The sequence below is a fragment of the Salmo trutta genome, chromosome 13 (genome assembly GCF_901001165.1).
Source record: "Salmo trutta chromosome 13, fSalTru1.1, whole genome shotgun sequence".
In the NCBI taxonomy this organism is placed as follows: Eukaryota; Metazoa; Chordata; class Actinopteri; order Salmoniformes; family Salmonidae; genus Salmo; species Salmo trutta.
The window spans coordinates 19,852,137-19,878,717 of record NC_042969.1 but is presented as its reverse complement, the minus strand read 5'-3'; the positions used below and the strand labels follow the sequence as shown (position 1 = coordinate 19,878,717).

The 26,581-nt window shown below is 45.5% G+C and overlaps 1 protein-coding gene across 1 annotated transcript; it reads right to left on the bottom strand.

Moving 5' to 3' along the window:
* Positions 1 to 651: 651 nt before the first annotated feature.
* On the bottom strand, positions 652 to 24,872 carry LOC115205406 (A disintegrin and metalloproteinase with thrombospondin motifs 2). Its single transcript, XM_029771367.1, has 17 exons — positions 24,694 to 24,872; positions 18,304 to 18,409; positions 17,682 to 17,825; positions 17,234 to 17,366; positions 14,959 to 15,072; positions 14,555 to 14,700; positions 14,128 to 14,303; positions 11,987 to 12,120; positions 11,662 to 11,785; positions 11,072 to 11,152; positions 10,797 to 10,963; positions 10,566 to 10,725; positions 10,323 to 10,455; positions 9,915 to 10,122; positions 8,970 to 9,099; positions 8,145 to 8,237; positions 652 to 2,760 (listed from the first exon to the last, which is right to left on the bottom strand). Exons 1-17 carry the CDS (start codon positions 24,845 to 24,847, stop codon positions 1,817 to 1,819), a joined length of 3,147 nt encoding a protein of 1,048 aa, XP_029627227.1. The 5' UTR covers positions 24,848 to 24,872; the 3' UTR covers positions 652 to 1,816.
* Positions 24,873 to 26,581: the final 1,709 nt, after the last annotated feature.

Below are 26,581 nucleotides of genomic sequence, written 5' to 3'. Positions count from 1 at the left end.
TTTGTAAATTATGTCTCAGTGTAGGAGTGTCCCTGGCTTTCCTTAAATAAAAAAAAACAAGAAAATGGTCCCATCTGGTTTGCTTAATATAAGGAATTTGAAATGATTTATACTTTTACTTTTGATACTTAAGTACATTTAAAACCAAATACTTTTAGACTTTTACTCAAGTAGAATTTTACTGGGTGTCTTTTACTTTTACTTTAGTTATTTTCTATTAAGGTATCTTTACCTTTACTCAAGTATGACTTGGATACTTTTTCCACCACTGCCAAGAGATAAGGAGAGGCTAGCAGAGCACAGGTGCTTGCATATTGCACGAGAGACAGATGCTATAAATTAGAAGATTATTATGCATAACCCATCATTTATTAGCTAAATCAAAGGCTGAAAATAACATATTACCTGAAAGAGGTAGGCTAGGTCATCTATATATAGGGCTATATATCAATCTAGAACAGGCTTATCTGTTTTGGATGCAATTTGAATGGAGTTGATGGAGAGAGAGAACGATTGCGAGAGAGCTCGTGCGTGCACTGATTTAAAGCAATGATATTTGACTGATAGGCTGTTTTAAAACTCTGTAGCTGCAATAAAAAATACAATCATCTTTACAATTATAAAAACAAGGTGACCCCCGAAAGCCAGAAGGAGATGTGTAAATAAGACTTGCATTCGCTCTTTATTTTACTGTAGCATAGGCTATGCTGCAGCAAATGTAGGCCTACCTGTCACAAGTTACCATAATGAGATGATAGGTATACATGCATTTTGAACTGCGCTCCACCCTGAGATGGGTCTGTCCCCACCCTAAACGTTGACTCATCATGCAGAGGCTGGAGAGAAGCCAGATATAGACATTGCATATAATTGAACAGTTCTATTTTGTGGAGAAGCCAAATTTAGACATTGCATATAATGTAACAGTTCCATTTCACGCCATGCTGTTCATATAAATCATTTATTATGATTTGCGGGTTTCTTGCAGTTATTTATCCAGAGAAAAGGGAGTGGTTTTGGGCGGTAAATCCCGGTAAACCTCGGCCCTAGTCTATTCCCTTTACAGCACATTACTTTGGACCAGGGCCCTTAGGGACTTACCCCTAGACAAAATACATATGGGCACTTCCTATCTAACCTGTCTCATTCAATGGGACCAGAGTGGTATTCATGTCTGTTTGACTCAAAGAGGGGGCATATCAACTGCAGTCATAGGCTGTAATCTAACATGGAATGTTAGACTTGTTCGGGATGAGCAAGCTTACCTAGGTCCAGGCATGGTGCTTAGGAATAAGACTTCATTTAAATAGAATAAATAAAATCTACTTTGAGCTTTATCGACTTTAATGTCTTGAAGGTCCAACCTTTCACAACCTGAGCTTATCCAGGTATGTGCCGCTTATGAAAGAGAATACATTTTTACTGTATGTGCCTTGCTCTGAAAACCAAAGCACACTGGGGAGGTTTGGAGAGATACAAGTTTCCCTTGTTGTGGTACGGGTCCAGGAGGATGTACGGTCCACATCTCATCTGGCTCTACTCTCAGCCGTACAACGAGACCAACCGCTTTCATTCAAAACAATTGTGCAAACATCTGGCTTTGGTTTTCTCTCCGAATAGTTCAGTTTGCCGTGTGGCTGGCTGGTGTGTGTAAAATAATAGGGTGGTATGTCTGTACCGTGGCTCTGGGTGTGTGGTGGGACTTTGCCTGATTGAGAGCACCAAGGCAGGTTAAGGGTTAAATAATAACTCCAGTCTGTTAGCAGACGTAGGTAAATCTCTATAAGAGAAAGGGGAAGGTAAGGGTCAAAGGTCATCACACAGCGCCCCCGTGGGCCCGCTTCATCCTCAACAGAAAGTTCCTTTTCTCCTCCAGGAGTTCCTGGATGCGTTTGTTCCGTGTTCTCTCCCTGAGGAACACACGGCTTCGTCTGGGGATCAAGTTGTTTTGGGAGATGTCGTTGTCCACTCCGATGATCCGGTTGTAGGGATCATCGATGGAGTTGTTCTCTCTGGTCTCCTCCTGGCGGCTTGGTGGCCACGTGGGTTTTTTGTTTTTTGCTGTCATTGTGGCGATGGTTGTTGTGGGAGGCAGGGCTGTCGTTTGCTCTGTTGTGGGAACAGTGGCCCTCACAGATATGTACTCTGTGAAATCTGGCCAATCAGGGGTGGTCATATCTATGATGTCATCGCTGGGGACAGTAGTTCCACTGGGCGATGTGACATCCTCAAAGTAGTTGGTTTCAGTTGGCTTTATGACATCATCCATGGAGAATAGGCTACTGGGAGTTGTGGTTGATGCACCTGTGGTGTTGTTGCTGACAAAGGTGATATCAGTGAAAGGGCTGCTGGGAGTTGTAGTGTATATGCTGGTGCTGGTGGAGAGGGTGAATGAGGGGTACTTCCTGGTTGTCTCTCTGGGGGTCACGGGGATGGGGTATGTGGTGTAGTATGGGTGGGGTGTTGTATAAGTGTCTGTGGTGCTCATTGGGCGTGGCGTGGTATAAGGTATATGTGTTGTACTTCTTGGATGAACCGTGGCCTGAAAGGGGGTGTTGTTGTCCTTGGGCTGAGGCAGAGGCCGGGGGCGAGGCAGGGGGACAGCTGTGACCCGGGGAGGGGCGGTGGTGCTCAGGCTGCTGTCCGTCACGTTGCTGCAGGATTTGCAGCACATGCGCTTGTAGCCAGGCAGAGTGCAGTAGTGGATCAGCACCTCCATGCGACAGAACACTGACCTGTCTCCATGGCAACGCTGCTTGCCTGTGGGGGAGAGAACACAGAGCTGAGACTGGGCGGGGCTGGAGATGGCGCTGTGGGAGTGTGTGTGTTTAGAAACGGTCCAGTAGTAGAGGTAGTAAAGCCATAACCATTAACAACTAGAGCAGGAAGGAAGAAAAAGAAGACCCAAGCAGCATGGACAGCAGAGTCAACAGATTAGTCCATAGCAACTAAAAGGAAAGAAGACCGGAGTGGGTCCTTTGTTGTTGTGTTGCTGGAACAGGAACCTGGCTCCCGTCTTGGGGAGGAGTTAACTACATTGTGCAGTAGCTTTGTGGTAGTTGAACTAAATTAAAATCTAGGTAGTATTTTCAGTAGTTAATTTTTTTGTTGTTGCCATGTAGCGGTGTAGCTAACTACTGGAACCACACACTACTTAAAAAAAGTATATATGGGTGAAGTAGGCAAAACTTTTCTTTTTTTTTCATCACCTGTATAATTCTCACTTGAAACAATTGTTGTTGTGTTTAATCGTCTGAATTACACATTCTGTTAACATATGACCCAAAAGTGATATTTTCTTGTAATTTCTAGTCTATGACATTTCTGATTTACAAATGATACTTTTTCAGAAAGTAGTTTGGATGAAGTGAACTACTTTTTCACAGTAACTCTAGTTTAGTAAACTGTATTTTTCTTAAAGTTTAGTGTGGCTTGAAGTGATTGTTCGTGAAGTGATTGTTAGCTTGGTAAACATTTTATTTTAGAGTATCTTCCCCAACACTGCTCGTCTCTTTGCAGACCAAACAATGTTTCTGACATCTCATCTGTGTTTCTTTATTTGTTTCAGATTAGTGTAAACGTACTATATCAATATCATTTGGTTAATCTTTTTTATGCAGGATAAGAGGCTTGATCTTCTTTAATCCGTCTTTCATTATTCATGGCAATATCACTTTATAGGACAATGTTTTACCCTTTGTAAGGTTGGAGCAATCTTTGAGTTGTGTTATACTGACAGTTTGTAATGTGCTCCTACTCACACCAAGTCAAACCATCACAAACTCAGGAGGAGAGAGTGAGAGCGCATTTTAAAACATTTTTTTATTTATACAACTTTGCAGTTGATAATGACAGGAACTAAAACAATGAGATGTACTCCCCCCTCAATATATAGATATATTATTTTCTTAAGAAAAATAAATCAACTGTATCGAAAGGTACAAGTTCACAGTCACTTTGGTAAAACACTTCATTACTGGGAAGTAAACCAATCAATTAGTTTAGTTAATCAATTGATAAGAAGTCTAATGAATAATTTACATAAATGAATAAATAGATTTGAAGTTGAATAAATAAAATACAGAATTCTCCATGATGAATGATGTAAAAACTGGAATGGCACGTTTAAGTGTCATATGAAACTTTTACAAAACATGAATACATTTTTCCCTGATAAATCAAAGTGCATATAGACGTAGTGCACATAGTCCTTCTGAATGTTTCCCCAACGTCAATCCAACGTCAGCCAGCCCCACCCAGCAGGCTAGTGAAGCCACAAAAGAGTTACCCATAGTATAGAATATTATAGATTTTTTTTCCATAAGTAAGAAGATAACAGTCATGAACATTATTAAATATAGTCAACACCAACGTTATATACAGTATCGCACTGCAAGGTCTAGCTTCATCGGCCTCCTACCGTCCGACTCCAGCACGAAACATCGGATAGCTCGCTACTAGTCACAACAGAAACATGTGATCACAATGCAATGATAAGACTGAAGTGTTTTTCTAGATGCCGTCCTCAGTGTCGATCGATACCCTGGGCCCTTCGTAAACCGTACCCGGTGGTCAGACCACGGTCCAAACCTTTTGCTTGTTGCAGGTTCTGATGGTTTGCCTGTGTTTGCCTGTTAGTTTGAAGCTGCCTTTAAGTGATTAATAAAGGTTTTAATGAGTAAAGCCTTCTCTTTCACAGATAAATGCCATTACATTCAATCCAAGATAAGGCATTGTTCATGTGTTAAATGTTCATCACAAAAAGGAAAAACAAGATCTGATGCTTTCAAATGAAGGTTTATGAGGTATTTCTGTTTCAGAGTTGTATGTCTACGAGAAGCCTGCATGAACATACACACACACACACTCACACACACACACACACACACACACACACACACACACACACACACACACACACACACACACACACACACACACACACACACACACACACACACACACACACACACTCAGACATGCACCTTTGCACACATACACACACACACACACACACACAGACACACACACACACACACACACACACACACACACACACACAAGGGATGCAAATGTGCATGACAGAAACGTGATCCTTTCCCTAAAGAAAATAAGGAGCAACAGTAAACCCCATCCATCTGAAAAAAATGGAGCGGCAACTAACTGACCAAGTCCTGCATAATATAGATCTATACCCCTTCCCCCTGACACTTTACTCATAATAAATATTAACTTCTGTATTATTCATGTAAAATAAATAACAAAAAATACACTTAACAGTCAAGGATCGAAGTGATCAATAGCAGTCTGTAGGTTATAATGAACTACAGCTTATTCATGGTTAAACATTATTATTCATATTATTGTTACTCATATAGATTTTCATATACAGTATATATACAGTACCAGTCAAAAGTTTGGACACACCTAATCATTCAAGTGTTTTTCTTTATTTGTACTATTGTCTACATTGTAGAATAATAGTGAAGACATCAAAACTATGAAATAACACATATGGAATCATGTAGTAACCGAAACAGTGTTAAACAAATTCAAATATATTTTCTATTTGAGATTATTCAAAGTAGCCACCCTTAGCCTTGATGACAGCTTTGCACACTCTTGGCATTCTCCCAACCATCTTCATGAGGTAGTCACCTGGAATGCATTTCAATTAACAGGTGTGCCTTGTTAAAAGTTAATTTGTGGAATTTCTTTCCTTCTTAATGCGTTTGAGCCAATCAGTTGTGTTGTGACAAGGTAGGAATGGTATACAGAAGATAGCCCTATTTGGTAAAAGACCAAGTCCATATTATGTCAAGAACAGCTCAAATAACCAAAGATAAACGACAGTCCATCATTACTTTAAGATATGAAGGTCGGTCAAACCGGAAAATATCAAGAAATTTGAATGTTTCTTTAAGTGCAGTCGCAATAACAATCAAGCGCTATGACAAAACTGTCTCTCATGAGGACCGCCACAGGAAAGGAAGACCCAGAGTTACCTCTGCTGCAGAGGATAAGTTCATTAGAGTTAACTGCACTTCAGATTAGAGCCCAAATAAATGCTTCACAGAGTTTAAGTAACAGACAGATCTAAACATCAACTGTTCAGAGGAGACTGCGTGAATCAGGCATTCATGGTTCATTCATGGCCGAATGGTTAAATTGCTGCAAGGAAACCACTAATAACGGACACAAATAATAAGAAGAGATTTGCTTGGGCCAAGAAACATGAGCAATGGACATTAGACCGGTGGAAATCTGTACTTTTGTCTGATGAGTCTTTGTGAGATTCAGAGTAGGTGAACGGATGATCTCCGCATGTGTGGTTCTCACCGTGAAGCATGGAGGAGGAGGTGTGATGGTGTGGGGGTGCTTTTCTGGTGACACTGTCTGTGATTTATTTAGAATTCAAGGCACACTTAACCAGCATGGCTACCACAGCATTCTGCAGCAATATGCCATCCCATCTGGTTTGCATTTAGTGGGACTATCATTTTGCTTTTCAACAGGACAATGACCCAAAACACACCTCAAGGGCTATTTGACCAAGAAGGAGAGTGATGGTGCTGCATCAGATGACCTGGCCTCCACAATTACCTGATCTCAACCCAATTGAGATGGTTTGGGATGAGTTGGACCGCAGAGTGAAGGAAAAGCAGCCAACAAGTGCTCAACATATGTGGAAACTCCTTTAAGATGGTTGGAAAAGCATTCCATGTGAAGCTGGTTGAGAAAATGCCAAGAGTGTGCAAAGCTGTAATCAAGGCAAAGGTTGGCTTCTTTAAAGAATCTAAAATCTAAAATCTTTTCAGAAACACTTTTATGGTTACTACATGATTCCATATGTGTTATTTCATAGTTTTGATGTCTTCACTATTATTCTCGTATTATACTATTATTCTTTAATAGTAAAAATAAAGAAAAACCCTTGAATGAGTAGGTGTGTCCAAACTTTTGACTGGTACTGTACATACATATACACACACACATATATATATATATATATATATATATATATATATATATATATATATATATATATATATATATATATATATATATATATATATATATACACAAATATATTTATAGATGTATTTGTTTTAAAGTTTGCAAGCATCAATAAGCTGCAGTTATTGAACTTTAATATAACAGTCAAAGAGAGGATGTCTGATGAGGGTGAAATCGGAAGCAACCTCACATGGTAAAACTACCCTGTTTTCATTAGCCTTTTACTCTTCTGCACTCTTGACCTCTTCACCCAACAGCTCCGTATATAATATTCCTAAAAAGTGTTGGTTTGTGTCACCTGCTGTGCTGAGTTCCTGTCAGTCTGAGAATGGGACCGAGAACGAGATAAACCGTCATTGTCATTCTAGAATGGAACCAGGATGTGAGATGAGCACTTTAGCAAAGATGTCCTCATTGTGACAAGATCACATTCACAATAAAGCTTTAGTTTCTTTTCTTTTTACACTTCTTTTTTATTTATATATATTTTCCCTTCGTTAATTTCACACTTGTCACCTTGGACGATGACGGCGTGGTGACCCCCAACACAATCGCAGCCGCATCTCAGGAGCGTGACCCATGACATCTTGCAGCTAGCTCACTCAAAACATGGCCGCCAAACAGAGGGGTGGGCTCACGCCTCACTGGCTCTTCGACACCACTAAGAGCCGCCAATCAAACCTGTTCGCCATTTTCCATTTCCAGCTTCTCTTCAATGTTTAATTGTTTTTCGTTTTAGTTTGGACTGGCCAGCGGTTACAACACAATGCTCCACAAAAGAGAGAGAGAGATAAGAGAAGAGAGAGACAGAGCAAGAGAGAACCAACCAACCAATCAGCACACAGGAGCCAGAGACCTCCCCCAATCAGAGCTGTCTCACACACAGAGAGAGAGAGACACACACCCCCCAAAAGAGAAGCGAAAAGCTGGCACTCGCTTGCGGGCGCGGGCACAGGCACGGACACAGGGGTGGGGGTGGGGGGGTGGTCAGGGGGTGAGCCTGCCCCCAGGACCCCTTGCCCAGGCCTGTTGCAGGGTGAAGAGGACAGAGAGAGAGGTCAGGGTCCAGGTCAGGACAGCCATGCACTGGAGGCCGGGCCCAGAGCTATAAAGGGATGGTTTTTTACGTGAAGTGTTCCTCTGGTAGGGCAAGTCTGGGTCTGGACGGGACAGCCACTGGATCAGGATGTTGCCGTTCTTATTCAGGTCCGACGAGCCTCCTGGAGATGGAGCAAGGAGGGAAAAACATCAGAGAGGAAAACGACTATGAGTCAGGAGAGACTTCTACTGTCTATTTACATTACCTTAGTACACCAATCAGTAGTAATAATAAAGAATAATGGATTTTATTTCTAAAGAGCTTTTCTTCTAACTGAGGTAATCAAAGCACTTTACATAGCAGAGGGAAACATCCACCACCAATGTGTAGCACCAACCTGGATGATACCAACAACCACCAAACATCAGCTATCAGATGGTGAGGTGAGGAGTGATATATGCCAATTAGGAATGAGGGAGATGATTAGGTAGCCATGATGGAATGGAGCCAGGTTGGGAATTTAGCCATGCCACCGGGGTTAACACCCCTACTCTTACGATAAGTAACATGATTTTTCATGACCACAGAGAGTCAAGACACACGCTTAACATCCCATCTGAAAGACAGCAACCTGCGCAGGACAGGGCAGGGCAGGGCAGGGCAGGGCAGGGCAGGGTATCCTTCAATGTCCTGCGACATTGGGATCTTCTTAGACCAGAGAAAAGAGGGCCCCCTACTGGCCCTCCAACATCTCTTCCAGCAGCATCTGGTCTCTCATCTAGGGACCGACCAAGACCGACCCTGCTTAGCTTCAGAGGTAAGCCAGCAGTGGGATGCAGGGTGGGATGCTGCTGGCGAGTAGTGGCACAAGGGAACGAAATAATACGAGTTATAACGGGGCCATAATACTCACTGGGACAGGGCACCAGGCGACATATGCGTATGGTGTCTGGCTTGCTGTCCAGACACAGACCGATGGTGTTGTCACGCGTGTGACAAAACGCCTGCCTCTGCTGTGTCCCGTTGGCACACGTCACGGAGCACTGTGGTCACACAACACAGAAAAGAGTGTGGGAATAGGCTATACAAATCAACACACACACCTACAAAACAACACACACACCTACAAATCAACACACACACCTACACGCCTACAAAACAACACACACACCAACAAAACAACACACACACACCTACAAAACAACACACACACCTACAAAACAACACACACACCTACACAACAACACACACACCTACACAACAACACACACACACACACCTACAAAACACCTGTTCCCACCCTCACACACCCCTACACACCTGTTCCCACCCTCACAGACATCCCTACACACCTGTTCCCACCCTCACACACCCCTACACACCTGTTCCCACCCTCACAGACATCCCTACACACCTGTTCCCACCCTCACAGACACCCCTACACACCTGTTCCCACCCTCACAGACATCCCTACACACCTGTTCCCACCCTCACAGACACCCCACACACCTGTTCCCACCCTCACAGACACCCCTACACACCTGTTCCCACCCTCACAGACACCCCTACACACCTGTTCCCACCCTCACAGACATCCCTACACACTTGGTCTCACCCTCACAGACACCCCTACACACCTGTTCCCACCCTCACAGACACCCCTACACACCTGTTCCCACCCTCACAGACACCCCACACACCTGTTCCCACCCTCACAGACACCCCTACACACCTGTTCCCACCCTCACAGACATCCCTACACACTTGGTCTCACCCTCAATGACACACCTACACACCTGGTCCCACCCTCCCAGCACCCCCAGTCCCCGCAGCACCCCCAGCCCCCATCCATCCCTACCTGTGTCCAGGACCCTACTCTCCACTGTGCGGGGCAGAGCTCTCTGTTACATGGTCTGCGTGCTTCAGGACGGTCGTCGTTGCAGTACTTGCTGTGGATGGAGCGCTTGTTGCCGTTGTCTAAGGGCTGGACACAGCGAACAGATCTCATCTGGTACCCCGTTTTACCACACGTCTTACTGCACGGCTCCCACGGACCATCCTCCCAGCTAGACAGACATAGAACAGAGAGTTAGAGGGAGGCACAGACAAAGACATACATCTTAGACCTGGTGACATTTTGATCACTAGCCCCTTCCTCTTTAACCTCTTTGGTGTTGACAGGTTCACAGTTTAGGGAACAAGGAGTGAAATTGTATGGGGCCATTCTCTATGTAAACATCCATCTAAACCACCCATCCATACGTACATGGGCTGTGAGCACTCCTTCTGGTTGCAGTCTCTGCTGATGGCGCGAGGCTTCTTGATGTTCTCACAGTAGCGTCGGTGGACCATCTTACTGTCTGCTCTCCTTCTACAGCCGTACCGGGTGTACTGCTTACCTTTCCAGGCACAACACACACAAACATCTGTTAGACAAATAGATCCTCATCCAAAACTCCTATCATGTTCCCCAATGTCTTCCTGTGTAAGCGGTGTCACTGTAAAATACCTCCCCCACAGGGCTTGGAGCAGTAGGACCATTTCTTCAGGGCCCACTCGTAGAAGGAGGTGTCATCCAGCAGCATGTTATTCTCTATGGCAGAGAGAAGGTCCATATGGATGATGTACTTATAGGACAGGGTCACCTTGGCATCTCCATGGGACTGCACCTGGACACAGGGAGACAACAGTATGTATTACATTTGTCGGTGTTAGTGTGTGTGTTTCTGTGTGTGCGTACCATGATTAGGACCCCGTGTCTGAGCGGTCCATTCGTCTGTAGTGTCTCCTTGTCGTGGTCATTATTCACATACTCCCACTCCACGCCCTTTTCTATGACCGCACGGGATTCTGGGAGGTCTCCCTCCGCGTTCAGGAAAAACTGTCCTGAAGCCTGGTTCTTCACCGCTGGGGAGGGAGGTGGAATTATAGATTGGAATACACACACATGTGCACACACACACGCGCACAAACACAAGCACTCGCACGCAAACGCACGCATGCACACGCACACACCTAGGATGTGGGCTGTTGGCTTAATCTCCTGGATCAGTAGGTGTCTGGCCCCTCTAGGGATTTCAAGTACTTTGAGGAAACCTGAAAGGAAAACACACACATTGCCATAAGGTCCAGACACCCACAGATGTCTTTTCAACTTGGTCAGGATGCATTTTCACTAAACGTTATTGTTCATCTGAGGAACACAGGGTTCATGTAGCGACTTTTTACTTGCTTCAAATAAGACTTTAACTGCGCTGCTGTAAGTTTTGCAAGCCAGGGTCAACAACAGTCATCCAGGAAATGTAGAAAAATGAGTTCCTTCCTTATTTCAACTGGATGATATTGATTTAATATGACGTCCTGGCATAGCGTTTGGACATGACTCTGGCCAGCTCACTGTCTCTCTGTGACCAGTAGAGGAGGCTCTTTAGTTAGATATCCAGGGGATCATCATCATCATCATCAGAGGCCGGGAACCCAGGCCGGGAAAACAACTACATCTCACTTTCTGATCTGTTTTCTCATGTTCCAGGGTCTGACAACTGAGCTACACTTTACCTCATTGGTCTCTGCCTGCCAGTGTGGTGGTGATGGTGTGTGTGTACCTTGTTTCTTGGCACTTCGTGTGAAGTTGCCATTGATGATCTTGCAGCTGGAGTTGTCTCCTCCACAGACGCCACACTTATCCTCCTGTTGAGAGGACCCTACCACGCCGTCACAGCCCACTTTCTGCAACACACACGTGTATGCACACACACATACACACACACAAAGACACACACCAAGACTTAATATGGACACACACACTTCACAAAGTTATGAACACTGACACCTCACACAGTCACACACGCATCATTTGGTTTGCAAAATGGACTAGCATTGTGTAACCCCACATAACCTTAAAACAAACCCACAGACACACAGACTGACCTCACAGTCCCCATGCACACACACGCTGTAGGGGTCTCTATATGAGCAGAGCGTGCCGTCTTGGACCAGCCTCTGCATGTTGATCTTGTCTCTGGTCTCCTTGGACTGGCAATGGAGGTGGCAGCGCTGCTTAGCTGCACAACACACACACACACACACACACGTTACAATGCTATATTTACATATAGTTAGCAACAGACCCATATGCAGAACTATGACAACATACTGTTGTAAAGAGATCTGGATTCATACTGAACAGGTTGTAAAGAGATCTGGATTCATACTGAACAGGTTGTAAAGAGATCTGGATTCATACTGAACAGGTTGTAAAGAGATCTGGATTCATACTGAACAGGTTGTAAAGAGATCTGGATTCATACTGAACAGGTTGTAAAGAGATCTGGATTCATACTGAACAGGTTGTAAAGAGATCTGGATTCATACTGAACAGGTTGTAAAGAGATCTGGATTCATACTGAACAGGTTGTAAAGAGATCTGGATCGATACTAAACAGGTAAATCACTTAGGAGTACAAGGCAGACCTAGCATATATCCTCTACAATAAAGACACAGCTCAGAGAAGGCCGTGGAGGATCTTTGTCTAGCATGTATGTGTTTATGTAATCTCTCAGACGTGTGTCTACCCCGACTATGCCATGGCTATAATGTACAGTATGGCATGTGAGATTAGCTTTAAGGTGGATTCGACTGTTCAATGTGTATGTCTACTTGCTGCAACAAAAATTGCCCAGAGTTTGATTGTACACATGACCTATCGAGTCAGATTGTACTTAGCTAGCCGCAGAACCACTGTGTGATCTGAGATGACTGTCTTCTGTACGCTATGTTCAGAACGCACTGTGATTCCTTTACGGATATGACAGAGTATTAGAAACGCAAGTCCACTAATGGTGATGCTATTCCATTACGCAGTCCCTCACTCCCTCAATCTTCCAGCCAGAGTCCCCAGGGAGGAGGCCGACACCAATGATCATCCCAGAAAGAGAGAGAGTTCTCTGGGTGAGAAGGGTTGACTGATCTCCCTGACCAGCTGGACCCTGGATGACCAAAGCAGCTGGAACAATCAGTGCCTGTAAAAGTGTTTTTTGAAACTATTGTTAGGAGGATGTTAACGACAGTATTTCACAACAGGCATAACTGATTATTTGGTCTGGAGCAACGTCTGGACTCAAACACAGACTAACTCCCGTTTTCACATCTCTAAACCCTGGAGATGACAACACACTAATGGAATTCATTCCAACCTCTCTCCTTACCTATACCTTTCCCCCCTTCTCTTTCATTCCTTTTCTCTCCCCACATACTTGAATCATTTGAGCTCAAATAAAGACCATGGGAAGGCCTTTCTCAAAAGGATGGCATTTAGAAATGACAATGTAGAGAAAAACAATTTAGCGTGGGGACTGTTATCCTGGGCGCAGCGCTGTGCATAGTCCACTGTGACCCTGGATTAGACTGAGAGACGTGTCAGCGTTTTTCCTCAAGCTCTGCCCTTTACTGGGAGCATCAGTTAATACGCAGCGAGGAGGCACTGACACCTCCACTTAGAAGGAGTGGATCCGCAAGCCTCACACACTCTGCAAACACACACACACACACACACACTTCTAGATGACGGAAGGGAGTTTTTGGAGACATGGAGAGAAAGAAGAGATGGGATTCCTATTTCTGAGTTCTGATGGTTTAAACATATGCTCTGTGATTCACAACAGCTGGCTGGCTGGCGAGGGAGGGACGGAGAGAGATAGAGAGAGAGAGATAGGGGATGAGAGAGGGGGAAGAGAGAGAGGCTGGAAAAGAGCTCAGATGACGTCAGTGTGATTAGGTGGAGTGAGAGAGTTCAAATATAGTTTTTTTAAGATGGGTTCAGGAAAGGGGTTGTTGTTTTAGAAAGGTTGAAAGACAAGAGTTTTGTTTTTGAATATAGGTGTTTTCACACTGCTCAGCAGAAAACCAGCTGTCGTTGATCATAACATAACTCTCACTCTGCCTCCACACAATCTCTACATCAGATACAACAGACTTTGGCCACAAAGCAAAAGGAGCCGACTTAAGGCCCGCAAGTGTCTCCGTCCCAACCGACCTTTTGGGGAAGTGTGTCTGTGTGTAGGCCACTTACGTTCGGTGTGTTCATAAGGAAGCCAGTGGTGTTTGTTGTTGTGGAACTCATACTCAGTGTCCATCCTACGGCACTGCTCCTCCCTGAAGTCACTGTACAGCTCCTCACACTCCTGGCTGTTACACAGCTGGAACTGGTAGTTCGCACCCAGACAGGTACGACCTCCGTTAGCAGGCCTAGGGAGGACAGGGGGAGAAGGTAGAGCGAGAGAGAGGGAGGGAGGGGTAGAAATGTTAAACTAGGACGATGTGAACAGTGATGACGCATATCTTTTTGCAAAACCATCACAATGTGATGGATAGCAGTGATGTCATGTTGGTTATGTTCTGTTAGGACAAGATCTAACACCTTTCCACTATGATACCATGGAAATGTTGCTAGGTAGATTTGTTTGATAGTTGTTTGATATTGTTTGATATTTATGTACCTGGGGTTGTCACATTCACGGGTTCTGAACTGCACCCCTCCTCCACAGGTATGTGTGCAGGACCCAAACTGGCTCCACACGCCCCACCCACCATCCTGCTTTATCATGTCATTGGTCAGCCAGATACAGTGACCTTTGAAGCAGTGCTGTGGTAGGATGAGAAAGGGGAGAGACTGTCAGATAGCATAATTTTTTACCATTACTGTGGTGTGTGTGAGTATGTATAATATTAATAATATTATGTATGTAGGTTTGTGTGTTTATGTGTGTGGGTGTGGGTGTGTTTACGTGTGTGTTTATGTGTATGTGTGTGTGTGTGTGTGTGTGTGTGTGTGTGTGTGTGTGTGTGTGTGCGTGCGTGCGTACGTGTGTGTTTGCATGCGTCCGTGCTTATATTAGTGTACCTTCCCGTCCCCACACATGGTTCCGTCGATTGGCGGTCCTTTCTTGGTCTTGCAGAAGAAGGGGTTGTCAGGGTGGCTGCACCACAGCTGTTTGCAGGGGTCAAACGTCCGGTACTGCAATGGACAGAGAGAGAGAGACATCCTCACACACACGCCCGCTCACATTAAACACACACAGCCAGTACCTTAACATATCACCAGAGTAGACAGGTGACCTGCAACAGTCACAAGAAAGAACAGATCTGTCTGATATGCACACCAGTCACTGGGAGTAGCTAGCATCACAGAACTGGGAGTAGCTAGCATCACAGAACTGGGTGTAGCTAGCATCACAGAACTGGGTGTAGCTAGCATCACAGAACTGGGTGTAGCTAGCATCACAGAACTGGGTGTAGCTAGCATCACAGAACTGGGTGTAGCTAGCATCACAGAACTGGGAGTAGCTAGCATCACAGAACTGGGAGTAGCTAGCATCACAGAACTGGGAGTAGCTAGCATCACAGAACTGGGTGTAGCTAGCATCACAGAACTGGGTGTAGCTAGCATCACAGAACTGGGTGTAGCTAGCATCACAGAACTGGGTGTAGCTAGCATCACAGAACTGGGAGTAGCTAGCATCACAGAACTGGGTGTAGCTAGCATCACAGAACTGGGAGTAGCTAGCATCACAGAACTGGGAGTAGCTAGCATCACAGAACATTCCATAAATCACCTCAGTCCTACTACACCAGAGATAACAAATCAAATGTACCACTGACTGCACTGCACATGTACAAGAAAATATACAAAATAATAACATCCACAGGAGTCCAGACGGTGGTGTACTGTAGTAGTCCATCACTGGTTCACTGTTAGAACAACACGGCTGTACAGGAAGCCAGAGAGCATGCCGACACAACCAAAGAGGATGAGGAGCGAGAGACTCTGACTGAGACACCCTGCAGCTCTGTGGGGTCAGAGAGGAGGGCAGAAGGTGAATATAAAATGGTCAACATGACCAATCATTGGTTCAGAGAAGAATAAAGTTGTCCTTAGTCAGTTTTTCATTCTATGCCCAGAATGGTTCAGGTAAGGATGCTGGGGAGAATAAACTGATCTTAGATCTGTGACAAACTCTCTTCTCTCTCAGCTGTTTCCCTCCGCTCCCCCCTCTGTCCCCCTTGCCACAATAACAGAGCTGAGCCAGACTCCCTACCCAGAATGACCTCAGGTGACTCCTCCAGTTGAGGTTACAACAGGGCCAAAAGTCAGCCTGATGGTTGGTTGGCACTGATGACATCAGCTTGGTAAGCTGGCACGCGACACTGCAGGATCCTAAACCTGAACATAGAAAAGCAGCTTTTGCTCCAGACTTTTCTTTCTGTCTGGAAACTTCTCTCTCTCTCTCTTTCTTTCCACCCTTTTTCTACCTATGTTCTACATGCCAATATGTCTTTCTGAACAGCCAAAAAGTCACTCAGACATTTACAGTAAAAGGTGCCATGCATGTGTCAGGGTTGAGCTCATTTGTTATTGTTGACTTTGTCTGGCTATGAGATCCAGGAGCTGTTCGGGACAAATCCAGCGTTTTACTTTTCTCCTTGGTAGGTACTATATGGGAACCAGAAACAGAGATCATGTATAGAATCCTGCAGCACACATGCCAGGCACAATAATGTGACGATGGGCAGAACTAAATAAATAAAAAATGTACGAGTAACGTTGCAACGACGACGACAATACTGATATCAATCAGAGGAAAAAGAAAAAGCGGCCACGTGGCTCCGAGGGGGGTGTGGGGGGGGTAACCTTACCTGTGTTCCAGCCTGGCTCACCTTTTGCAGCTAAAGAATGGTTTGACAACAGAATACAGGGTAATCTAGCAACGTGTGCAAAGCAAAGAGTAGGTCAGCTCAACTCTCAATCAGAACAGCTCTTGAACAGTCTGTCTAAAAAGATGAGCTCTTCAGTGTCAAGATGCTTTAAGGAAAATACTTCTTCAAGTGGGGGCTTAGGTCAGTGGGGACTTAGTTCAGTGAGGAGTGAGGAGCCACTCTATCCAGGCGTGGATGTAACCCTACTCATCCTACTGCATCAGTGGGGACTGAAGTGTGAAGTGGTGCTGAAGTGATTGGCTTTTCAACTACTGAGAAATGGTAAAAGTGTGGGAGACGTTAGGACCGTTAGGTGGCAACAGATACTTGTTTCTCTGGTAACATTTTTACGTATATATTAGTATTAATATATAGTTAGTAGATGTGTTAGTATACCACTTGTTCCTTTGGGGACTTCTTACCGCGGTACACATTACGTAGCCCACGCCGAAGTCGAAGCGACACTGTTCGTTCATGGAGTAGTGCAGACCAGGAAGTCTGGGCAGGGATGGCCAGTTATGTTCGTAGGGGTCGTCACGGAGACAGTCGTAGGATCTGGGGGAGGAGTCAAAAGAGATGTGAGCTGGCAGTGGTTTCATATTCAGTGAATAAAGGAGAGTGGTAGAATTTTAATATATTTTGTATTGTTTGGAACAGCAACATTTCAGTTCAGGACCCCTCCTCAGGCTGCATGAGTTTTCATATTGGAGAACTGTATGCTGAACACTGGCAGACCTAACAGAGTGGAGTTCCTATAGTTTGTTTGTGGTCTGGAGTCATTCAGTTCTAGTGAAAAGGAATGTAAACAAGTTGTTTGGATTGTAACGTGTGTAAGTGTGTGTGTATACAGTAGGTGTGTGATAGACTCACTGTAGGTATCGTCCTAGCTCCTGCTGGCTACAGCGGGACCAGTGGAAGCGGTGGAAGGCAGCTTGGACCAACGGGGCCATGATGCTCCCCATGTGCACCTCGTCTCCACAGCGATTCCCCTGGCCGTCGTGCTCCATACCCAGCCTGGGGGAGAGAGAGAGGTCGGCAGGGAGGGAGGGAGGGGGAACCGAGGAACAGGTGTATGGGTCTACTTCAATGTGTTATGGTGGATAGAATGGTTTTTATAATTGTGTGTAGCCCTAAGTCGATACAGTGTGTGTGTGTGTGTGTGTGTGTGTGTGTGTGTGTGTGTGTGTGTGTGTGTGTGTGTGTGTGTGTGTGTGTGTGTGTGTGTGTGTGTGTGTGTGTGTGTGTGTGTGTGAGTATGTGTGTTTGTGTGTGCGTGTATGTATGTGCATTTGAGTGTGTGTGAGTGAGTATGAGTGTGTGAGTGTGCGTGTGTGTGTGTCTGTCTGTGATTAAGTGTGTGTGTTTGAGTGTTTGTGTTGAATGTGTGTGTGTGTGTGTGTGTGTGTGTGTGTGTGTGTGTGTGTGTGTGTGTGTGTGTGTGTGTGTGTGTGTGTGTGTGTGTGTGTGTGTGTGTGTGTGTGTGTGTACTCACACATGTCCCGTCTCGTGTGCTACCACAAAGGCAGAAGAGAAGCCATCCTCATGGTTCAGAGTACAGCTCCTCACTGGGTGACACATCCCTGTTACTGGAGCATAACCTGAAGAAAGGAGACAGGAGGGAGACAGGAGGAAGGGAGAGAGCAGTGAGAGGGAGGAATGGAGGAGAGAGGAAGTAAGAGGAAGGAAGAGAGTAGGGAGGGAGGAGAGGCAGGGAGAGAGGAGGGAGAGGGAGAGGCAGGGAGGGGAGAGGGAGGGAGAGGCAGGGAGGGAGAGAGGAAGGACGAGAGGAGGGAGGGAGGAGAGGCAGGGAGAGAGGAGGGAGAGGGAGAGGCAGGGAGGGGAGAGGGAGGACGAGAGGAGGGAGGGAGGAGAGGCAGGGAGGGAGAGAGGAGGGAGGGAGGAGAGGCAGGGAGGGAGAGAGGAGGGAGGGAGGAGAGGCAGGGAGGGAGAGAGGAGGGAGGGAGGAGAGGCAGGGAGGGAGAGAGGAGGGAGGGAGGAGAGGCAGGGAAGTTGTAATTGAAAGAGAGAAGGGTGGTCAAGGATTGGTAGGAAGAAAGGGAGCAAGAAAGAGAGTGAAAAAAAGAGACCATAGCTGTGTTTGAATACCCATACTGTATACTACATACTTAATTAGTATATACTACATACTATTAGTTCATTTTAGTATACCGTAATTTTAGTATATCCTTTCAGTTGAGCGTACTAGCTCTTCGCCTGTCTACCAGAAGTTGATGCTGTTGCTATGCAACCTCTTGCTAGCTTGTTAGCATAACAAATTACTTGCTAGACTTTGGGTGTGTTTGTAAATTCAATCTGGAGTGCCAGAGTGTGCTCAGGGCGTTATCAGATTGTCCGTTTCTAAATTCAGAGTACACAGGACGCTCTGGCGGAGGAGAATGGTTGATCCCAGCGTTCTGACCTCACCACTGCAGTCATTGGCTAGCTTCTTCCAGACACAAATGAGAGAAAACCTACCTCTGACTAGTTAGCTGGTTAGGCAGTTTTAATTTTATCCAAAGCATTAGTGCCTATAACTGTGCTGTTGGCAACAATTTAACTACCTTTTTTTTGCCAGCGTTTACTGACACCGGCAACATTCAATGGGTGTTCAGCATTCGTAAATTCATCAGTTATTCAGACGAGAGTGCTCTGAAATCGGAGTCGATTTCGAATTTACGAACGACTACACCATTTACCTAAACTATGAATGACGTGAATAATCAAGTCAATAAATGTTGGGTAGTTAGTTAGATAGCATAAAGTAAATATACTGGCAAGTTCGATGTAACCAACTAATGTTACAGTAGGTAGCTAACATACCGGTACATACTGCTGTAATTTATATGCTATGTGGTTCGTAAGGATAGCGTAGCTAACAAATTGTCAGCCAACGTAACTTTTTTGAAAAGTCATTACTTTATTACATTACTCAAAATGTTCTTAACATTTGTCATAATTAGTTAAAGCAAGACATTTTTACATCTGATCTCGTCGGACTTCGGCTGCATATTTTCCGCCATTTTCTTCAAATGTGAGAACGTTGTGACGCCACGCGGATTTTCTGAAGAGTTGCATTAGGGAAATAGTGTCCATTGCTTGAATTCTTTGTATTTTGGCAAATGTAGAACGACATCCGCAAACTTTTGGCATACTAACTCTATCCATACTAGAACTAATAACCATACTATACTACTCATTTTACGTCACAAATAGTATGGTTTGTGCGGTTAGTATGTAGCATTGTGAATTACAATAAATTCAACTTTGACCTACTCACACCAAACAGGAACCTCTCAGTAGCTAGAGCTCAGTGACCTGACTGTGTCTCTTGTACGGCTCTCAGAGAATGCCCTGTCTCTCAGGGGTCTATTCTTTCTAGTGGCTAGCAGGTGTGTGGCTGTAGTCTCTCTCTGTTTTAACTAGCAGGGCTGTGGCTGTAGTCTCTCTCTCTCTCTGTTCTCACTAGAAGGTCTGTGGCTGTAGTCTCTCTGTTCTGTTCTCACTAGCAGGTCTGTGGCTGTAGTCTCTGTTCTGTTCTCACTAGCAGGTCTGTGGCTGTAGTCTCTCTGTTCTGTTCTCACTAGCAGGTCTGTGGCTGTAGTCTCTCTCTCTGTTCTGTTCTCACAAGCAGGTCTGTGGCTGTAGTCTCTCTGTTCTGTTCTCACTAGCAGGTCTGTGACTGTAGTCTCTGTTCTGTTCTCACTAGCAGGTCTGTGGCTGTAGTCTCTCTGTTCTGTTCTCACTAGCAGGTCTGTGGCTGTAGTCTCTGTTCTGTTCTCACTAGCAGGTCTGTGACTGTAGTCTCTCTGTTCTGTTCTCACTAGCAGGTCTGTGACTGTAGTCTCTCTCTCTGTTCTCACTAGCAGGTCTGTGGCTGTAGTCTCTCTGTTCTGTTCTCACTAGCAGGTCTGTGACTGTAGTCTCTCTGTTCTGTTCTCACTAGCAGGTCTGTGGCTGTCTTCTCTCTGTTCTGTTCTCACTAGCAGGTCTGTGGCTGTAGTCTCTCTCTCTGGTTCTGTTCTCACTAGCAGGTCTATGACTGTAGTCTCTCTGTTCTGTTCTCACTAGCAGGTCTGTGACTGTAGTCTCTCTCTCTGTTCTCACTAGCAGGTCTGTGGCTGTAGTCTCTCTGGTTCTGTTCTCACTAGCAGGTCTGTGGCTGTAGTCTCTCTGTTCTGTTCTCACTAGCAGGTCTGTGACTGTAGTCTCTCTCTGTTCTGTTCTCACTAGCAGGTCTATGACTGCAGTCTCTCTCTGTTCTGTTCTCACTAGCAGGTCTGTGGCTGTAGTCTCTCTCTCTGTTCTCACTAGCAGGTCTGTGGCTGTAGTCTCTCTCTCTGGTTCTGTTCACACTAGCAGGTCTGTGGCTGTAGTCTCTCTGTTCTGTTCTCACTAGCAGGTCTGTGGCTGTAGTCTCTCTGTTCTGTTCTCACTAGCAGGTCTGTGACTGTAGTCTCTGTTCTGTTCTCACTAGCAGGTCTGTGGCTGTAGTCTCTCTGTTCTGTTCTCACTAGCAGGTCTGTGGCTGTAGTCTCTCTGTTCTGTTCTCACTAGCAGGTCTGTGGCTGTAGTCTCTCTGGTTCTGTTCTCACTAGCAGGTCTGTGACTGTAGTCTCTCTGGTTCTGTTCACACTAGCAGGTCTGTGACTGTAGTCTCTCTGGTTCTGTTCTCACTAGCAGGTCTGTGGCTGTCTTCTCTCTGTTCTGTTCTCACTAGCAGGTCTGTGGCTGTAGTGTCTCTGGTTCTGTTCTCACTAGCAGGTCTGTGGCTGTAGTCTCTGTTCTGTTCTCACTAGCAGGTCTGTGACTGTAGTGTCTCTGGTTCTGTTCTCACTAGCAGGTCTGTGGCTGTAGTCTCTCTGGTTCTGTTCTCACTAGCAGGTCTGTGGCTGTCTTCTCTCTGTTCTGTTCTCACTAGCAGGTCTGTGGCTGTAGTGTCTCTGGTTCTGTTCTCACTAGCAGGTCTGTGGCTGTAGTCTCTCTGTTCTGTTCTCACTAGCAGGTCTGTGACTGTAGTCTCTCTCTCTGTTCTGTTCTCACTAGCAGGTCTGTGACTGTAGTCTCTCTCTCTGTTCTGTTCTCACTAGCAGGTCTGTGACTGTAGTCTCTCTCTCTGTTCTGTTCTCACTAGCAGGTCTGTGGCTGTAGTCTCTCTCTCTGTTCTGTTCTCACTAGCAGGTCTGTGGCTGTAGTCTCTCTGTTCTGTTCTCACTAGCAGGTCTGTGACTGTAGTCTCTCTCTCTGTTCTGTTCTCACTAGCAGGTCTGTGGCTGTAGTCTCTCTGTTCTGTTCTCACTAGCAGGTCTGTGACTGTAGTCTCTGTTCTGTTCTCACTAGCAGGTCTGTGGCTGTAGTCTCTCTCTCTGTTCTGTTCTCACTAGCAGGTCTGTGACTGTAGTCTCTGTTCTGTTCTCACTAGCAGGTCTGTGGCTGTAGTCTCTCTCTGTTCTGTTCTCACTAGCAGGTCTGTGACTGTAGTCTCTCTGTTCTGTTCTCACTAGCAGGTCTGTGACTGTAGTCTCTCTCTCTGTTCTGTTCTCACTAGCAGGTCTGTGACTGTAGTCTCTCTGTTCTGTTCTCACTAGCAGGTCTGTGACTGTAGTCTCTCTCTCTGTTCTGTTCTCACTAGCAGGTCTGTGGCGGTAGTCTCTCTCTCTGTTCTGTTCTCACTAGCAGGTCTATGACTGTAGTCTCTCTGGTTCTGTTCTCACTAGCAGGTCTGTGGCTGTAGTCTCTTTGTTCTGTTCTCACTAGCAGGTCTGTGACTGTAGTCTCTCTGTTCTGTTCTCACTAGCAGGTCTGTGGCTGTAGTGTCTCTGGTTCTGTTCTCACTAGCAGGTCTGTGACTGTAGTCTCTCTGTTCTGTTCTCACTAGCAGGTCTGTGGCTGTAGTCTCTCTGGTTCTGTTCACACTAGCAGGTCTGTGGTGGTAGTCTCTTTGTTCTGTTCTCACTAGCAGGTCTGTGGCTGTAGTCTCTCTCTCTGTTCTGTTCTCACTAGCAGGTCTGTGACTGTAGTCTCTCTCTCTGTTCTCACTAGCAGGTCTGTGGCTGTAGTCTCTCTGTTCTGTTCTCACTAGCAGGTCTGTGACTGTAGTCTCTGTTCTGTTCTCACTAGCAGGTCTGTGGCTGTAGTCTCTCTCTCTGTTCTGTTCTCACTAGCAGGTCTGTGACTGTAGTCTCTCTGTTCTGTTCTCACTAGCAGGTCTGTGGCTGTAGTCTCTTTGTTCTGTTCTCACTAGCAGGTCTGTGGCTGTAGTCTCTCTGTTCTGTTCTCACTAGCAGGTCTGTGGCTGTAGTCTCTCTGGTTCTGTTCACACTAGCAGGTCTGTGGCGGTAGTCTCTTTGTTCTGTTCTCACTAGCAGGTCTGTGGCTGTAGTCTCTGTTCTGTTCTCACTAGCAGGTCTGTGACTGTAGTCTCTGTTCTGTTCTCACTAGCAGGTCTGTGGCTGTAGTGTCTCTGGTTCTGTTCTCACTAGCAGGTCTGTGACTGTAGTCTCTGTTCTGTTCTCACTAGCAGGTCTGTGACTGTAGTCTCTCTCTCTCTCTGTTCTCACTAGCAGGTCTGTGACTGTAGTCTCTCTGTTCTGTTCTCACTAGCAGGTCTGTGACTGTAGTCTCTCTGTTCTGTTCTCACTAGCAGGTCTGTGGCTGTAGTCTCTCTGTTCTGTTCTCACTAGCAGGTCTGTGACTGTAGTCTCTGTTCTGTTCTCACTAGCAGGTCTGTGACTGTAGTCTCTGTTCTGTTCTCACTAGCAGGTCTGTGGCTGTAGTCTCTCTCTGTTCTGTTCTCACTAGCAGGTCTGTGGCTGTAGTCTCTCTGTTCTGTTCTCACTAGCAGGTCTGTGGCTGTAGTCTCTCTCTCTGTTCTGTTCTCACTAGCAGGTCTGTGACTGTAGTCTCTCTCTGTTCTCACTAGCAGGTCTGTGGCTGTAGTCTCTCTGTTCTGTTCTCACTAGCAGGTCTGTGACTGTAGTCTCTCTCTGTTCTGTTCTCACTAGCAGGTCTATGACTGCAGTCTCTCTCTGTTCTGTTCTCACTAGCAGGTCTGTGGCTGTAGTCTCTCTCTCTGTTCTCACTAGCAGGTCTGTGGCTGTAGTCTCTCTCTCTGGTTCTGTTCTCACTAGCAGGTCTATGACTGTAGTCTCTCTGTTCTGTTCTCACTAGCAGGTCTGTGACTGTAGTCTCTCTCTCTGTTCTCACTAGCAGGTCTGTGGCTGTAGTCTCTCTGGTTCTGTTCTCACTAGCAGGTCTGTGACTGTAGTCTCTGTTCTGTTCTCACTAGCAGGTCTGTGACTGTAGTCTCTCTGTTCTGTTCTCACTAGCAGGTCTGTGGCTGTAGTCTCTCTCTCTGTTCTCACTAGCATGTCTGTGGCTGTAGTCTCTCTGTTCTGTTCTCACTAGCAGGTCTGTGACTGTAGTCTCTCTGTTCTGTTCTCACTAGCAGGTCTGTGACTGTAGTCTCTGTTCTGTTCTCACTAGCAGGTCTGTGGCTGTAGTCTCTCTGTGTTCTCACTAGCAGGTCTATGACTGTAGTCTCTCTGTTCTGTTCTCACTAGCAGGTCTGTGACTGTAGTCTCTCTGTGTTCTCACTAGCAGGTCTGTGGCTGAAGTGTATTGATTTTCTCTCCAGCCCAAAGCTGAAGCCAAGGGCAGCTTTAGAGCTAGCTCACTCCCCTGTGACAGGCTGCTAGCCTGCTCTCACTCTGTCTGTACTAAACACCACTAAACCATACACAACAACACAACGGAGTACCACTGGGTGGTGTTTGTGTGTGCCAGTGCCTTTTGTGTGTGTGCATCTGCGATTGTGTGCATGTCTGTATGTACATTTGTGTGTGTGTGTGTGTGTGTGTGTGTACAGTATGTGTGTGTTTATTACCCTGCATGCCAGTAGGCCCGAACTCCTGTCGTGTGAGGAAGATAGCGTGGTCGTGGTACTCTGCATCTCCTGTCTCCTGTTTCTGCTGCAGGAAGGCCCAGCGACACACATTCTCCAGACTCTGAGACGGGTTCCCCAACTCTATCAGACTCATAGACTAGAGAGAGAGGGAGAGTAGAGAGAGAAAGTGAGAAGAGAGAGAGTAGAGAGAGGAATAGAGAGCGATAGAAAGTGAGAGAGAGAGAGAGAGGGGGAGATGGGGGGAGAGAGTGAGATGGGGAGAGAGAAAGAGAAAGAGGGGGAGAGAGAGAGAAAGGGGGGAGAGTACGAAATGGGGGAGAGAGAAAGAGAAAGATGGAGAGAGAGAGAGAGAGAGAGAGGGGGAGAGAGAAAGAGAAAGAGGGGGGGAGAGCGATAAAAGGAAAGAGGAAAAAAGATTGTTGCAGATGTTCAGACAGACATTCATGTGTCTCTTCAATCAGGCTCGATCAGTGACAAGAGCTTCTGATGCATCGTATTATTCCTGCTATGACCAGTCGGTGGCAGTGCTGCAGTGGCAGTTAGCCACAGGCTTGTCCTGGTTCCAAGCTAAGCTAATACACCTTGGGTGTTATGGGGTACATATATGCTTGCCTAAAACCACAAACATTTAAAGACATATTCTCCTACTGCACATACACCGAGTCACCTTTCTAACAGATTTTTTTAGATTTTGTGAAATTCATACAAAAACATGTACGCAATGGTTACATTTTCCCGGAATAATGCATACACCTACATATAGACCCTTCACTCTCTCTGCTTCACCTCTCCTGCTCTGTCTTACTATGTCAGCCACTCCTTTGTGTTCTCTAACTCCTTCTATTTTCAACATACATACGGTACAATTCAGTTCAGCCTCTCTGCTGCAGTGAAGACACCGTATGACCGCTTCTCTGCTCACGTGATGGAGTATGAAGTGTACGTGGTACACTAACATATCTCTGTGTGTGTGTGTGTGTGTGTTTGTTTGTGTGTGTGTGTTCAGGGTCATTCGGCCAATCTGCAGGCTGCCTGTGTGCACTGCTCCGTTGCCACAGTAATTGGGGATGATGGACAGCCGGAGATCTGGCCTGAGCTGCATGCGGACAGGGGCGGGGTCATGAGAGACAGTCTATGACTGAGTCTGTTTGTGTGCGTGTGCGCGTGTGCGTGTGTGTGCATGCCAGTGTGTGTTTGTGTGCTCGTGAGTGTGTATGTCTGTACTCTGAAGAGTTCCATTGGGACAAGACAGCGAGAGGAGAAGGAAGAGGAGGGTAGTGAATCTGGGGTGGTAGGGGCCAAGTTGAAAAGTCAAAATAGGCTATATCGTAAAAATGTAGGAAAACAAAAATGAGCTTTTTGGTCTTCATTTAAGGTTAGGGTTAGACATAAAGTTAGCAGTGTGGTTAAAGTTAGGGTTAAGGTTAGGTTAAAAATCAGATTTTAAGAAGATAAATAGTAGAACTTCTGGCGTTGCAGCTTGGCCAGATAGTGTCAAGCGAAGGGAGTATAGATGATGTGATATAAAGGAATAAAGATGATGTGATATAGAGGAATATAGATGATGTGATTTAAAGGAATATAGATGATGTGATATAAAGGAATATAGATGATGTGATATAGAGGTAAAGGAATATAGATGATGTGATATAGCGATAAAGGAATATAGATGATGTGATATAGAGATAAAGGAATATAGATGGTGTGATATAGAGGAATGTAGATGATGTGATATAGAGATAAAGGAATATAGATGATGTGATATATAGATAAAGGAATATAGATGATGTGATATAGAGATAAAGGAATATAGATGATGTGATATAGAGGAATATAGATGATGTGATTTAAAGGAATATAGATGATG

Bases quoted from the DNA above. Each gene is read 5' to 3' on its own strand.
- LOC115205406 (XM_029771367.1), bottom strand. From the start codon at position 24,847: ATGAGTCTGATAGAGTTGGGGAACCCGTCTCAGAGTCTGGAGAATGTG. The intron at 15,073-17,233 runs GTAAGAAGTCCC...TGTCCATTGCAG, and splicing joins GCTACGTAATGTGTACCGCG to TACCGGACGTTTGACCCCTG. The intron at 14,304-14,554 runs GTACATAAATAT...TGTCCTCCCTAG, and splicing joins CGTGAATGTGACAACCCCAG to GCCTGCTAACGGAGGTCGTA.